At 29.9% G+C, this 15,850-nt stretch overlaps 5 protein-coding genes and 1 pseudogene across 6 annotated transcripts, besides 6 other annotated features; 1 reads left to right on the top strand and 5 right to left on the bottom strand.

The window, feature by feature from the left end:
* Positions 1 to 46: part of a mobile genetic element that runs on past the window's edge.
* Positions 47 to 109: 63 nt separating this feature from the next.
* TVAGG3_0906250 (uncharacterized protein) lies at positions 110 to 967 on the bottom strand (the record flags this gene model as incomplete). Its single annotated transcript, XM_001321477.1, has 1 exon — positions 110 to 967. One exon carries the CDS (start codon positions 965 to 967, stop codon positions 110 to 112), a length of 858 nt encoding a protein of 285 aa, XP_001321512.1.
* Positions 968 to 1,972: 1,005 nt separating this feature from the next.
* On the top strand, positions 1,973 to 4,092 carry TVAGG3_0906240 (uncharacterized protein; the record flags this gene model as incomplete). Its single annotated transcript, XM_001321476.1, has 1 exon — positions 3,465 to 3,932. The coding sequence occupies one exon, from the start codon at positions 3,465 to 3,467 to the stop codon at positions 3,930 to 3,932; it is 468 nt and encodes a 155-aa protein (XP_001321511.1).
* A 333-nt stretch (positions 4,093 to 4,425) lies between these two features.
* TVAGG3_0906230 (pseudouridine 5'-phosphatase protein) lies at positions 4,426 to 5,142 on the bottom strand (the record flags this gene model as incomplete). Its single annotated transcript, XM_001321475.1, has 1 exon — positions 4,459 to 5,133. The coding sequence occupies one exon, from the start codon at positions 5,131 to 5,133 to the stop codon at positions 4,459 to 4,461; it is 675 nt and encodes a 224-aa protein (XP_001321510.1).
* Positions 5,143 to 5,533: 391 nt separating this feature from the next.
* TVAGG3_0906220 lies at positions 5,534 to 7,212 on the bottom strand (annotated as a pseudogene). Its single transcript has one exon — positions 5,590 to 7,009. A coding segment is annotated over exon 1 (1,420 nt).
* A 390-nt stretch (positions 7,213 to 7,602) lies between these two features.
* On the bottom strand, positions 7,603 to 9,804 carry TVAGG3_0906210 (ribonuclease inhibitor domain-containing protein; the record flags this gene model as incomplete). Its single annotated transcript, XM_001321473.1, has 1 exon — positions 7,603 to 9,804. One exon carries the CDS (start codon positions 9,802 to 9,804, stop codon positions 7,603 to 7,605), a length of 2,202 nt encoding a protein of 733 aa, XP_001321508.1.
* Positions 9,805 to 9,987: 183 nt separating this feature from the next.
* TVAGG3_0906200 (antigen BSP-related family) lies at positions 9,988 to 11,163 on the bottom strand (the record flags this gene model as incomplete). The annotated part of the gene is made up of 1 exon (XM_001321472.1): positions 9,988 to 11,163. The coding sequence occupies one exon, from the start codon at positions 11,161 to 11,163 to the stop codon at positions 9,988 to 9,990; it is 1,176 nt and encodes a 391-aa protein (XP_001321507.1).
* An 859-nt stretch (positions 11,164 to 12,022) lies between these two features.
* Positions 12,023 to 13,934: a mobile genetic element.
* Positions 12,743 to 12,816: a mobile genetic element.
* Positions 13,147 to 13,406: a mobile genetic element.
* A 1,836-nt stretch (positions 13,935 to 15,770) lies between the features above and the next one.
* Positions 15,771 to 15,798: a terminal%2Cinverted (terminal inverted repeat of Mariner transposon ID:TVAGG3_0906150).
* Positions 15,771 to 15,850: part of a mobile genetic element that runs on past the window's edge.

The following is a 15,850-nucleotide window of genomic DNA, read 5'->3' as shown; positions in this document are numbered from 1 at the left end:
ACCGAGCAATTTTCCCTGTCACTTTTAGCTAAAATTTGGGTTTGCCTCTTCTAGATAAATTATTTACTTTAAATAATTTTTATTACATAACAAACAAAATATAGATAATTTATCCGAAATCCTTATTATAAACATTTTCAAGATTAATTCTATCTTCCAAACGCTTGTATTTGCGATTTTGACCAACAATGAAATAAACAGCGATTATTGCAATCAAAAGAAGAATACTTAAAACAATTACAATAATCTTCCATAATGCAAATGCTGCTGCATACTTAATTAAACTTAAATTACATCCAATATTCTTTGAAATTGCAAGCTTATGAATTTCTTCTAAAGTAATATTGTTGATTGATGAATTAGAAACAATGGAATTGGAAAAGTTGTAGTTTTCTTCAATAAGCAAATAACAGTTATGAAGTTCAAATTCATCATATTTAAATGTTATTATATTATTAGTACTATTATAACTATTGTTGTAAACAAAACAACTTGTTAAAGATAAAAATGAACTCGAAATATATGATTCTCCTTCAATCAATTTGTTTGATGCAATAACACAATCTTTAAATTCGCTTCTTAGATATGACCAAATCATTACTTCTCGCATGTAATTGTTTGATATGTTACATGATTTATGAATATTATCAAAGTAAATGTAACTAGTAACTGCATCCGTGTATTCAGTTAAAGAAGAACATTTAGAAATTGTCACCATTGTTAAATTAGTCAAATTATCAGAATAAATATCACAGAAATGACCTCTTCCAGCCAAACAATCTGATGCATAAACATTTCTAATGATTGTAGATGTGCTATGACCAACAATATTTATACAACCACCACAAATTCTCTTTGCTGAACTCATTGACCTACAAAAATCAAATTTACAATTTGTGATTTCAATATTCGAAGAAAAGCAGCAAATAGAGATAGCACCACCAACTCCATTCAATGAACTAGTCATTATGTCTTGAAAGATAACTTTGTTAAGTTTAAATTCACTTTTCAAATCATGTATAACTATTGATTCATTTATTGTTTTCTTACTGAGTTTATATGAATTATTTGAAAGGAAATCAAGATTAGCATCGCCATAGTAACCAGAAACAGGAATGGTATCTGAATAATCATAAGAAACTTCATTTATTGAATAATCACCAAAAATATTAAATTTTCGATCTGAGTAGCAATGAATGATATCAATCTTATGGTCAGTATGAAAATAAATATTATCTTGACATTCGACATTTTTCATGTAAATATTTTCAAAATTTGTATTTGAACTGTGACAAAGAAAAGAATATTTGGTTTTTGAATTAGTAATTGATATATATTTGAAAAATGAGCTCGTATTAAGTTTTTCATGGGAACCATAAGTAAAAGAGTTAAGAGATTGAGAATTATTCACAAGTAAAGAAGATATTATAAAATTATTGAAATTTTTGTAAAATATTTGAGAATTGTTTGCATAACTATTTGAAATATTTAAGCTTTTGATCGTAAAATTGGAAATTCCGTATAAAATCGAGTTGGATATAACTTCAGAGCTGAGTTTTGAATTTGTCAATGATATGCAATTTAAGGAGTTTGTTTTATCTTCCATAGAAATTAAAGAATAATCGCAATTTGAATTGAAAAAGTTGGATTTCTCAAAAACAAACTTGGTACCTTGATCGCAAGATATAGCATCACTACCAAAGGAATTACATCCGTAGAAATAACAAGTATTTATGGTAGAATCTAAAATTGAGTTCGTAATTCGAATAAAACTTGTTTCACTGTTGAAAATATTTAGGCGTATGAAATTACAACATGTGACATCAGTTTGAAATTTGGAAGAAATAAGAATGATGAAAAAATATTCGCATTAGACATTTTTGAAATAAAAAATCATATCACTTTTGATTTATCCAAACATCTTTCGGATCATTTAGTGATAACAGCTAAATTATCTTGATCTGTGGATTATCAAATTTTGAATTTCAATAAACTATATTTTGAATTAATTCATAGAATTGGAATAAAACAATGAACATCATATTATTTCCTTAATGCAATATTAGCTTGTTAATGTAATTCAGAAATAAAAAATTGACAGATATATAAAATGAATGAAATCAGATATCAATCTCTGGATAGAATTGTTTTTATACCATCTGCGTTGAACAATTATACTATTTTCTGGTGTGTATTTATTCATCTCACATCCGATGTATTAAAAGGTTCCGCAATTTTTCTTGAACGCGATAATCTAAATTTGGAAACGACTGATACTGTTTTTTTCGAATTGTCATGCATTTAATCAAGGAGGAAGCGTATATATAAGCGGAAACATTCACACCAATTTTACACATAATTCATTTATCGGGTGCATAGCAAAAGAAGGACTTTCTGCTTATTTCAATAAGGGAGTCGTAGAATACGATCATTGTGAGGTGACTCAAAGTATGCATCTTATTGGTTTACAAAAATTTCCTATTGTCCTTGAAAACTGCAAATTAAGCGCCAATATGATTAATATTTCATATTATGACATTAAAAATAGTGCAATTAGCATAAACTGCCCGAATTATTTCGTTAAAAATTCATTCTTTTTTGATTTAAATTCAAAAGATTATCATTTTCAAGTTAATTCAAACGAAAATGATTCAAACTTATTTACTAACTGCTTTTTTATTAACATGACCGAAGGAATTTGCTTTTGTTCGACATGCCCACTTCGATTTACAGAATGTACGTTTCAAAACATTATTTTAACAAACAATACTTATAATATATCGCTTTTCAATTGTAATATCCTTAATTGTTCGAATGATACAGCCGTTAATTTTGAAAATTGTACAAGTCACGATATTTCAGACCTTAATATATATCGCGCGTTGAATTTATTTATTGGAGATCCTGGGACTGAAAATTATACTTCCTATAACAAGCCTATAATTTCTGAAAACCAATATTTCGGCCTAGATGTTGATAAATGCTCTTTTATAAACATAAAAAGCAACGCTCATTATGGAACATGCATCTTATGCAGAGATTCAGTTCGAAAAATAGGTATTAGTCGCTCACTTTTTTATCAAATTCAGAATATATATTGGTTTGAAGTTGCTCCAAGTACAATTTACATTTGCTGTTGCGTTAGTACTTTTGCTTTAAAAGATAACTGTTATTGTGATAGCATTGGTACATTTGTAAGTTATCAATCAACAGAGCGACCGCTGTATTTTGATTCATATACCGGACATATAAATCAAACAACTGTTTATAACTTAAAACCAAATGATTTCTTGGATGCATATACAATAAAAGTTGATCTTTCAATTATGCGACTCTATAATAACAATATTTATCATCAGATGCAGCCACTTGTTCATTCAAATTTTAATTTTACATCACAATATACGGTTTTTGCAAATAATACAATTCAGTTTTCTCCAATTTATTTTCAAATTTATTTTGGAATGGAAACATCTTTTAATAACAATTACTTCAATGCTTTAAAGTTCACTAAATTTGATCAGAAAAATACATATTCTATCATATATTCTGATACTTCTGAATTATTAAGCTTTGAATCAAATTTTGTTTCAGGAATTGAAGGAAATACATATCTGTTAAATGTTGGTCAAGTATATATTGAAAATAATACATTAGAATATGGTATCACGTTCCTTTATGAGAAGTTACATTCAAATAAATCAAATATTTACACAGAAAATGTTGTTTTCCCATCATTTAGTTTTGTTCCATGTAACTTACCACCAGCCCAAAAACTTGCTACTTATGTCATTGTTTTGATTTCAATTAGTGCCCTTGTACTTATTTCCATTTTGGCTCTCGTCTCAATAATTTTAATCAAGAATAAGAGAATTACGAAAATCCAATCGAAAATTAGTTTGAACACTACAATTATTGATGATTTTGGATGAATTTTACCTTTGATTTAAAAAAAAATTTGTTTATTTGTCCTGAATAAAGCGTGTTTGTTAATTAATCCAAATTCACATGCAAATTTGATAATTTTTCACTTTCAAATATTGATATTTACGATTTCAAATTAATTGGTTTTGAATTGACCGAGAAAATCAATAATTCCGATTTCGGAACATTACCATTAACTAAGCAAGAAATGTTCTCTCATTTATACGCTAATAAATGCTGAATGTTTAAATTTCATATTGAATGAAAATTAATCTAAATAAAGTCAGAGCGATTCCTACTCCATTGGGGATAACAATTATCAAATTAAAGGAACGGATTCTTTTCAGAGAAAAATGATCTTTCCAACATTTCATGGATCATATATATTGACGTTTCAAACTTTCATTATGCTGAAATTAGATTTCAGTGAAGTTTTCATTCCTAATAATATTGTTCTTTAAGTCTAAAAATCGAATTTTTCTAGAATAATTTATATTTAGAGAAAATACTTAAAAATTGACAGATAGATAATATTTATTTGGCCCAATTAAACAAGCTGAAATCAAAATTCTCCAAAGATGGGATAATTATTGTAGGAACTGCATCTCCTGCAGCTAAGATCTCTTGTACATTTAATCTGTGATCTGGTATGAATACAGATGGCATCCCAGCGCGATTTGCTGCTTTGATTCCGAGTGGAGAATCTTCAAAAACGAGGCATTCTTCTGGTTTGATTCCAGGCCATTTATTCATAGCGGCAAGGAAAATATCTGGTGCCGGCTTGCCAATTTTCACATCATTGCCGCAGATAATTGGATCAAAAAGTTTATAAAACTCTTCATTTCCGGAAATTTTGCGTGCAAAAACATGATTTCTGGATGCGGTAGCAACACCCATATGGATATTCATTTCATGAAGCTTTCTGCATAATGCTTCTGCTCCTGGGAGTAATTTAATGTTATTCCAGCATGTATCGAGGAGAGCAGTTCTTCTAACGCCAAATTCTTCTGGTGTTTCATTGAGATTGTACATTTTAACAACTAATTCGCATGTTTCCTTTGAACTTTTTCCCATTAATTTTGCTTTTAGAGCCATATCCATTTTATGACCTGTTAATTGTTCATGAGACCATTCATATGCCCATTCTGTATCAAGGAGAGTGCCATCATTATCAAAAATGCATGCTTTAATGGGTGTTGTGTGTTTCATTATAAATCTTGGCCGGCCAAATAGTTCTCAAAATTCAAATGATCGATTTTCAGTTATTGGCGTGAAGCACCATGAAAAGTATATCTTTTTCCTTAATACTCAAGGCTAATCCTATAGTCCGAGGATTTTGCACATATTTTTACACAGTAAAATCAAAAAATGACAATGATAATTCAATTTTGATAAACTCTTATTCATAAACTCAGACTATAATTCGATTTTTCTGTGACTTCTCGTATTTTTCTGGAATGGTGTAAATTTAAAGACTTAAACCTTGAAATTGAATTTAATCAATCTTATTTTTGATAGTTTTTATTATTATATATGTGTAAAAGATTCCTTCTCTACTATTTACGCTCTAATTATAATGCATTCATACCATATATATAAATTCTTTTTATCAAATGAGAATAGATTTTTTTAAAAAAACAAAACAAGAAAAAAACATTATTAATATTAATAATCCGCATAATATACATAATTATTAAGTTCATAAATCTTTTTCAAATTCTCCAAATCACCTAGAAAACTCTGATAGTTCTTGAGATTTGGGAAAGACCACTGAGCAACAGAAACAGCTGCAGCACGAGGAAGTACTTTTGTCATAACACTTTCAAATGTTGGAGTATATTCAGTCCACATACAAGCCTCGATTCCCATAAATCTACTCACATCATTATCATTGTGATTTTCAGTTATTGGCTCGTAATTATAAACTTTATCAAGTGTATTCAAGTTGGATCTTTTTTCTTGCAGGTAATCGAGATACATCGGATTTGTTGGCGTGAGAATGACAGTATAATTATCTTTCTCGGGCATTTCATTATTCTTATTTCGAAGCCAACTCATAACTATTGAATTTTCAACTTTTTCTCCATGAGCAATTTCGGACCAACCAATCATCTCTTTTCCTTTCGAACTGATGATTTTACTGAGCTCTATTGTTAAATGCCTCTGCAATTTATCCTCTTTCGTGGAGATTTGGTCGTCAACAAATCCAAGTTCACGAATTTTTGCTTGGCATTTTTGACATGCTTTCCATTGACTTTTTTCAGCTTCATCACCACCGATGTGGACGTATTTCGATGGGAAGAGATCCATGACATAAGAAAGAACGTCTTTTATGAAAACCATTGATTCAGGATTTCCATAACAAAGCATGTCAGAATGAACTTCAAATCTTTCGGAAACTTCGTAAGGACCGCCTGTGCATCCAAGCTTTGGATAAGCGGTTAAGGCGGATTGGGCATGACCAGGAAGATCTATTTCGGGAATAATCGTGATCTGACGGGATTGTCCGTATTCAATTAAATCTAAAATATCTTTTCTTGTGAAGAAACCTGAAATTGGTATGCCATCTCCTTTTGTTTGTCTTCTACGAGATCCAATACGAGTAAGATCAGGGTATTTCGGTATCTCTATTCGCCAGCCTTGGTCATCTGTTAAATGGAAGTGTAAAAAGTTCATGTTATGAAGGGCCATTATATCCATGAACTTCTTCACTTCTTCAACAGTACGGAAATAACGAGCTACGTCTAAGAGTAAGCCTCTGTAAGAAAATCTAGGTCGATCTATTATTTCTTGGGTTAAAATTTTGATCTTTTTGGGAGTTTTTTGGACGGGTATCATTTTTCTAAGTGATTGAATTCCATAAAATGAACCTTTTTCTGTGCTACCGTTGATAGAGATTGAATCTGAGGTAATTGTCGGTTTATATGCTTCTTCATTCGCATCAGGATAGCCAATATCAAGTATTATCGAGCATTTATCGGATATAACACCTGAATATTTGACGGGCATTAATGTTTGCTGGTTTATATAATCTGAAAGAAGTTGTGCTTGAAATTGGAGTTGCGGCTTAATAGAATTATAGCATATTGTTGTTGATGGAGATAAAACGAAATGATCATTTGCTGGAAAATAGCTAATTGAATAAGGATGTGGAATTATTCCAATTATTTGCGTTCTTTGTGAAAATGACAGATTGATTGTAATTAACATTACAAAAATAATATACAGAACGGCAATTGAACCATGAAATATTAATTTCTTACATTGATTTTCTTTCATTTATTTTTTAATTTGACAGTATTGTCACCTTTTATATATGAAAAATTCATGAAAATCAATCAAAAAGAACTGAAATTTTTAATCAAATGCAGAAAGAAAATTACACATGGACTTCTATTGACCGAATTTATATATTTTAGTAAGTTTGTCGTATAAGAATGGTAATAAATAATAATTCCTAAATATATATAGAATAAACTTTAAGAATAAAATGCCCTTTATTATAGTCTAGACAAAATCAGGATTTGCTCGAAAACGCTTTTAACAAAGGACCAGGAACAGTCCTGATTGATATTCGCGCAATAAAACTTAAGATGAGTGGGATTTGCATTATAATCTATACAAAATATGGAGTTTTATGAGGAAAATGTACTTAAAAATTTCATTAAATAAAATTGTTTATTCATCATCGCGTTGATTTATATAAAATTTGTTACTATAATCTTCATTTTGGAAATCTTTTGCAAAAGGATCATCTGATACTGCTGCAGTCGTCATGTATAATGGATTATCAAATGTAACACCAGTTGAAGCTTGAATCGTTTCTTCTGCCATTTCTAATACATCGCTGTCATCTGAAGGTTCTGTTGCTTTCGTTTTCATGTAAACATATGCAATAGAAAATATAATAACAAGAACAACAACAGATGCACAAACAGCGATGATAATTGTCTCTCTTGTTGTTAATTTTGTATTTGTGTTTGCAGAATTTTGATCAAATATTGATATTATTGGATTATTTGTATCAACCGAACTCTGAGAACCAGAATGTTCTTCTGAAGACGAATTCTGGTTTGTCTGTTCAGGATTTGAATTTAGATTAACTACCTGACCATTTTTGATATAAACCTTTTTATGATTTACAGATCCTAAATATATTTTCTCATGTTGTTCCGTTGTATTTGGACATGGAGCTCTAACAACAGGAATATTAATATTATCCTCTTCTCCAGGAGCAAGATTAGGCGCATACAATGTTGGCACTGGAATAGGACAATCAATATCTACCATGAAATTCATGCCCGTAATTTCAAGATCATAAGGATAAAAATACTGACCAGAGTAAGTATATGCCATCCAAACATACTCATACATGTGTTCGATCTGAATTTGTTGGCCATCATAACAATAATTCTCAATAAAAAGGGAGTTTAGAATAGCTGTTGGCCCTGGTCGAACATAAATCTGTTGTGTTGAGTTTGGAATTATGATTGTTCTAATTCCTAAATCTTTCTCATATGCTCCAACTGTTTCATTAAATACAATGTTTGAATCTAAAACAAGAGGATCAAAATACACAAGGCCTTCTGGAACAATGTATGTAGAATTCTGTTTTCCTAATGTAGTAACAAGACTATCACCTCGATTATAATCAATATATTCATGTTCATAAACTGCTGTTGTAACAATCTTAATATTTGGACAAAAATCAAATGCATGGTTCTCAATATGCATGCTAGGTAGAATTCTTACTTCATTGAGGGAAGTATTTGCAAATGCTCGAACAGAAATTACCTGTAAATTGGGTGGCAATGTAACAGATGTTAAACGAATACAGTTCATGAATGTTTCATAATTTATATTCCTCAATTCGCATCTTTGATCGAATACTACTTCTTCGAGATTAATACAGTTTTTAAATGCACATGGGTAAATTTCTTCGATCTGTATTCCAAATTCAACTCTTTTGAGTGAATAACAATCTCGGAAACAAATATGTTGGAGATGTCTAGAGTTTTTAAGATCTATTTCTTTTAATGATTTGCAACCGTAAAATGCTCCAAGCGCGATTCTTTCGAATTGACTTTGTATACTTTCAAGACTTTCGCAATAAATAAAATCAAAATAGGATGCTTGTTCACATTTATAAACAACATTCTTAAGGTTCTTCGAATATCCAAATATAGCATATTGTGATTCATAATATTTTCCTTCTATTTGATCATCTAAAACAATGTTCTCAAGAGAAGATTTCATGAATGCAGCAATACCTATTTCAAGTGCATGATTTGAAGTAAGATTCTTTAATTTCTTCGTTCCATATAAGGCTAAATCATAAATATTTTGAACAGTATCAGGTACAGTGAATGATTCATAAGGACATAATAGAGAACAAGATATTATAGTTGATTTATCTTTGTCATATATAATTCCATTATCAACAATGAAATTATCTGTTGGAACTTCAATTTCTCTGATATTATCACATTCATCAAAAAATGCCATCATTGGAGGATATTCTCCTAAAAATGCAACTTTTGTGATTTCATTGCATCTCCTGAATGGAGCAACATAAATAATATCTTTTCTGTCTGAATCAGACATAAACTGTTCTTCTTTTCTATGATATTCGTATTCGGTGTTATTCAATGCTACTGTTTTTAGATGTGAATATGCAAAAGAGAGATCTCCAATCCTTCGAATATATTGAAATGAAAATCCGTTCTTGAGAGATGTATTACAAAATGCTAAATTTCCAATAGTTTCTACAGAGGGAGGCAGAACGACATCAACAAGATTTATGCATCCATAGAAACATATATCTGGAATTTCATTGACTTGACCTTGACATTCAAAGCTGACTAAGTTGAGACAATGCATAAATAATCCTCTTTCTAACCGAGATCCTTTAAATATAACACTTGTAATAGAATTGCACATTGAGAACATTTCAACTCCAACATAAAATAGTTCATTAACAACTAATTTAGGACAATCTGAGAAAACGTTTGATCCATAATCTTTTTCTGTCTCCAATCCAATCACAGTTCTCAAGTTTTCACATCATCCAAAACATCCATCTCCAATTGAATCAACGCTTGCTATATTGATTGATTCCAAAGAAACACAATTCATGAATGCCCATGGACTGAGAATATGCGCATTTATTGAAATCTCTTTGAGCTTCAAACAATTTCTGAAACATGAATCTATCACTTCCGGCATGTTATTTGCTTTGAAAACTTCCAATGAAATGCAATCTTCAAATAATAAAGCATGTTGGAATTCATAGTTTCCAAAAGCTTGATAAATAGTATGATAACTGCGTAATATATCATCCATTTCATTTAGTGCATAATATTCAAAATATTCAGGAGGACGATCATATCTATTATCAGTACTAGTAATGAATTTTCCTGATATATTTACGTATCGAAGCTTTCGACATCCTCTAAATTCTTTAGATGTGAATTTGATGTCAATAGCATCAACTGTTTCAATCTTCGAATTTTGGAAAACTCCGATATTTAATTCACATTGACCAAGTCTAACATTCTTTATTGAACATCCTCGGAATGAAAATGATCCGAATGATTCAATTGATTCAAGACTTGGAGTAACATTTGACAATTTGAAACAATCAGCAAATGCATAATGACCAATAGTACAACTACCTTTAAACTCAATTGATGTTAAGTTTGTACATGAATAAAAACAAAACGGTTCTAGTGAAATTGAATCCGGTAAAATAACAGATTCTAAATCACTATATGCAAATGAATAAATATTAAGAGTGATCGATTGTAATAAGTTAATTGATTTGATATTGTAACAATATCTGAATGCATTTGACTGTATTTCTGTAACTTTTGAAAAATCGATATTTTTAATAGTTGATTGTTCAAAACATGAAACGCCAATCACAATATTATTGACAAATGTAACTGTTTCGATATTCCTTGATCCATAAAAGTAGTGATCTGGTATCTTATTTACGTTTTGTGACTGAATATTAAACGTTTTTATCATTTCAATACCAGAGAAGTATCTTAATTTCGTAACACTACTTCCAACGTTAACTTTTCCAACATTGTTTGTAAAAATTTGATCTTGAATACTACTGTCATCAAAATCATCATCTATATTGATGGTGATAACACCATTTGATAAATCTACTGCTTGACTTATTTTGATCTTGTTTATAAGTAATCCACTCAACAAGAGATTCTTGATAAGCATTTGAAAACGGATTTTGAAAACTTTTTGAATTGAAAGCAATACAAATTTTATTAGATAGAAATCAAGTAATTTTTTTTGTTACTAAAAATTATAAAGATTTCATTGCATTCAAAAATCATTTTTCAATTTTTAGTTGAAAAAGGGATTTTTGAATGCAATAAAAATCAGTTTTCTTGCCCAACATTTGAATTACAATTCAAAATTGAAATTCAAAAAGTACAAGAAAACTTTTTTTTTCTCCCCCTTTTCGGGTTTAAGATAATGATTGTTTTAAATCAATAATAAAAGATTTAAAAAGCATACCTATTATTTTGTTGCACAAGTTCTGAAAATTAGAATAAACTCATTTCATATGTTATGTTTCATATCGTTAATCCAATGAGCTGATAGTAAAATATTTTGAAAAAAAAAGTTATGCTAAGTATCATATATTATGGCAAAAGGAAATACATAATATAAATCAAATGAGTGAATGGAATATAAAAATCTTTTAGTTCATTATTTTGAGAGGAATTATGATTGAATTGATTTTTTTTGCTTTGAATCCGAATTCAATTATTTTCTGGTTCATTATTGTCATCTATTATAAAATAAGGATATCATTAACGATGAATAATCGTTAATTTTCAAAAAATTCAAATTCTTGAAATGCTCACAATTTCTTAATTTTCTGGTTGAACAACAAGTCAAAATAGATAAGCATAACCATTTAAATTGATTTATCAGCTATATAAGAAGCATTATTATAACCCATAGAAAAGTCAATCAGATTTATTATTTTCTAACATTCTTTGTTTGTTTGATTATGTAATTTAAAAATATTCAAAGATTTTTCTTTTTCCTACCTCACAGTTTGAATTATGGCAGTCCCAACGGGAACCGCGGTAATTTACCGAGGTTTCCGCACACCGGTTCCTTTTTTAGGAATTTTTTAGATTAAAAAATATGCTTTGTAAATCTTTTTTTGTAAATCGGCAAAAATTTGGAAATATTCTGACGACAATAAATCTGGGAATAGTATTTTAAATACGAGAACAACCTATTTAAAAGTGTTTCGCTCGATTTTGTATAATTTCAAATTTTCGCATATAGCTTTCCGTGAATTACCGTGATTTTACCGCCACATCAATAGTTTACGATACTTTTACCGTAAATTGAGTAGTTTACTGCACTTTTCCCGTAAAATTGAGTTACGGGAATCCGTAAGATTACCGTACCTCACTTCTAGTTGAAAATAGCATTAGTATATAATAAATAGATATATTATTCATATTTTTGATTTTGAATTACGGAAAAAGTGAGTTCAGAACTTCCAATTATTATTTGATTAATTATGTTAAAAATACTATAAGGAATTAAAATACATAATGTTGAAATTTGAATTACGGAAAAAGTGAGGGTGAAAGTGAAGTGAAAAAGTAAGATATTTTTTGTTGAAATAATCATAGTTGTACAATTTTGAAACTATATGTAAAGCTATAAATTGAATAAATTCAAAAACAAAAATTGTTTATTCTTATTAATAAATTTATATTAATCAATATTTGAACAACCCGTAATTAAAATTGAATTCCTCTTAAAATTTAATCCATACGTTAATTTTTAATTTGCTCGGCGAATGCCGAGCTTCCCTACTTCTCTTGTCATTCCTTCAAAAACTCTAATCTCATCGCACTTACAAACATCATGATTTGATGTATTGTCGAGAAATCTTAGACTTGTTTGTCATTTGATTATAGCATTTGAAAGTCATCTCGAAAATCGATTAACAAGACAATTTCCCAAACATCTACATACAAGTAGATGATGGTAAACCCATTAGAGTTGTTTTGCTATGATTCCTCCAATCTTATGATGAGAAAAATCATATCAAAACAGCTCTAATCGAACATTCTACACAGCTTAGCATCCAGCTAGTTCCAAGTAATGCGATTACAACATCAACGGCCAAAGCCTTTCAGAGTCCTTTAATCATTTCTTCTCATCTCAATGTGAAGTGGCCCCAAACGAACTACAAGCTGACGTTACAACGCATTACAACCCGGTTAATACGAGCATATACATTAGAGCTGCTTTGTTATGATCTCCCTCATCAATTGATGAGAGATCTCATTATGAAGCAGCTCCAATCGAACTAAAAACCTACATACAAATGAGTGAAAACAAACTCATTAGAGTTGTGTTGCTTTGATTTCTCTCATCAGAAGATGAGAGATACCAGAACAAAACAACTCTAATCAAACTTTCTACACAACTCAGCACAGTATCAATGCAAAGTAATGCGTCTGTATCGTTAACAAGCAAAGTTGTTTCGGGTCCTTCCATTTTGGAAGAATTCGGAACAACTTTGCGAATTGATAGTGTAAACCCATATACATGAAAGCGTGCATGCATAAAGACAGGTATTGTCAGCAATGACTACCTGCCCAGCTATGAGTGATCAGAGAATTACCATCTCAGGCTTTTTGAGAACGTTTCAGCCAGGACCCTCGTATGTTGACTGTGAGAAAGGCATCCTTTATCTGAAATAGATGCTTTTCCAACAATCAAATTCGAAGATCTTCGACGTTGTTGTAAAAAGAGAAGGAGAAGGAAAGAAGAGGAAGGAGAGGAAGAAGGAAAGGAAAAGAAGAAGAAGAAGAAGAAAAAAGAAGGACATATTAAATATAATGCGCACTTAATAGTGCCGAGGCGGCGGAGCAGCCGAGGCGCGATTTTTTTGACCATATATTACCTCATGGCAATGTTTTTCTCGATTTTGTACAGCCCTACATTTAAGTATATCATTTATATATACATATTGATCATTTTTCATTACATTTTACTTTGAATCGAATTTTACATTTGCATCTTCAAATAAAAGTAATGAACTAAAGATTACATTTCGAACTTTATTCAACGATCTTTCTTAAACTTATTTTCAAATATAATTGAAAAATTCAGTCAAAAATTTCAAATGCTAAAGAGTTCCTTATTTGCTACTTATATTTCTAAGACACCAATACTATCCCAAACCATACAGACATATCCGAATGAAGGTCGAATTACAATTACTTCCCAGAATGATATGAATTCTTATGTATATGGAAGTTATACCACTCTTGAAGTGCTGAATTATGATTCATCAGTTATGAATTCATGCAATTTCAATGTTAAAATATTGAAATTCAGTCCATCTATCACAATATTGACAACCTTAAGTTTAAATTATTGGAATTCAAAAACAATAAAAAACTTGGAAGAAATTATTTTATGTCCATCAATCAAAACTATCTCTGAAAGCTGTTTCGTTGGTTTTAATAATCTAACAAAAATTAATTTAGAAAACGTACACCAATTAGGACATGGGACATTTACAGGTACAAATATTAATACAATAACTTTACCTATTGATATTGCTTGTGAAAGTCCATTCGTAAACTGTAAAAATTTGGAAAAAATTACATTTTCTGGAGAAGGTTCAACTTTCGATTTAAGAGTATTGGATGGTTTATTTAAAGTTCCAAAGATTTCGTTCTTGAATAACAATGCATTTGCAGAAAAGAATTATGGTTTTTATAATCTTCAAAACAAAGAATTATATGTTTATGTTGAAAATGATCTTAGTGAGTTTCAAATTCCAGATGAAGTTGAAATTATAAATCCTAATGCATTCAATTATTTAACAAAACCATTAAAAGTAACAGTACATTCAAAAATATCTAAGCTTATGGGACACGAATATGTTAAATCAAAAATATCATCGATAAAATTTTTATCTCAAGATATTCTCAAGTTACCTGATTACTCATTTACAAATTGGTCGAATCTTCAAACAGTTGAGTTCAGTTCTAAAATCATTTCAATGGGGTATGGAAGTTTTGCAAATTGCACAGAGCTAAAAGAAATAAATCTTCCTGATATTTTCTCAATAAGTGATTATGCATTTTATAAATGCCGAAAACTAGAGAAAATATCAGTTCCAAATGTTCAAGTCATTGGTGAATATGCATTTTGGCATTGTGATAAGTTGACAAATATTGAATTTCCGAGAGAACTATATCATATTGATCAATATTGTTTTGCTTATTGTAAGTCACTCAAAAATATAAATGTTGGAAGGCAATTGACAAAAATTCCTGGTTTTGCATTCATATCGAGTAAGTTAGAAACATTCGAAATAACAAATAAAATAATGTTCGTCAATGGATCTTCGTTCGCATTCTGCAGGAATCTAAAACTGATAGTTCCTGATGATCATCCAATATTCGGTGTAACATCACACGAACTATATATCAAGAGTTCTATGACAGTTGTTTGTGTTTTTGGTCTTCAAGAAGAAATATATGAAGTTAGTGATGGAATGAAGAGTTTTGATGAACTTAGTCTCCAACTTTCTGAATATGACTTTTTGATAAGGTCTGGATATTATTATAACTCAGATAATAATGATGATATCATAATGGTTCTTAATTCCGATAGAATTCCAATAATTAAATTAGCACAATCTGTTATTTCACTTGATGAATCAGCAATGAGTTACTGCTTCTATACACCTTTTTCAATTAATAAAACAAGTTATAAAATGATAAATCCAACAAAGCGCCCCGAGCAATATCGGGATAATATAGGGTGTCCAAAGGTGTGTTTAGCACAAACCTGAATACTGCGAATAGAAATAAACAAGTTACATATATATAAAGTTTAT

This window comes from Trichomonas vaginalis, chromosome I, assembly GCF_026262505.1.
Source record: "Trichomonas vaginalis G3 chromosome I, whole genome shotgun sequence".
NCBI classification, from domain to species: domain Eukaryota; phylum Parabasalia; order Trichomonadida; family Trichomonadidae; genus Trichomonas; species Trichomonas vaginalis.
This window is presented reverse-complemented; position numbering and strand designations above follow the sequence as displayed.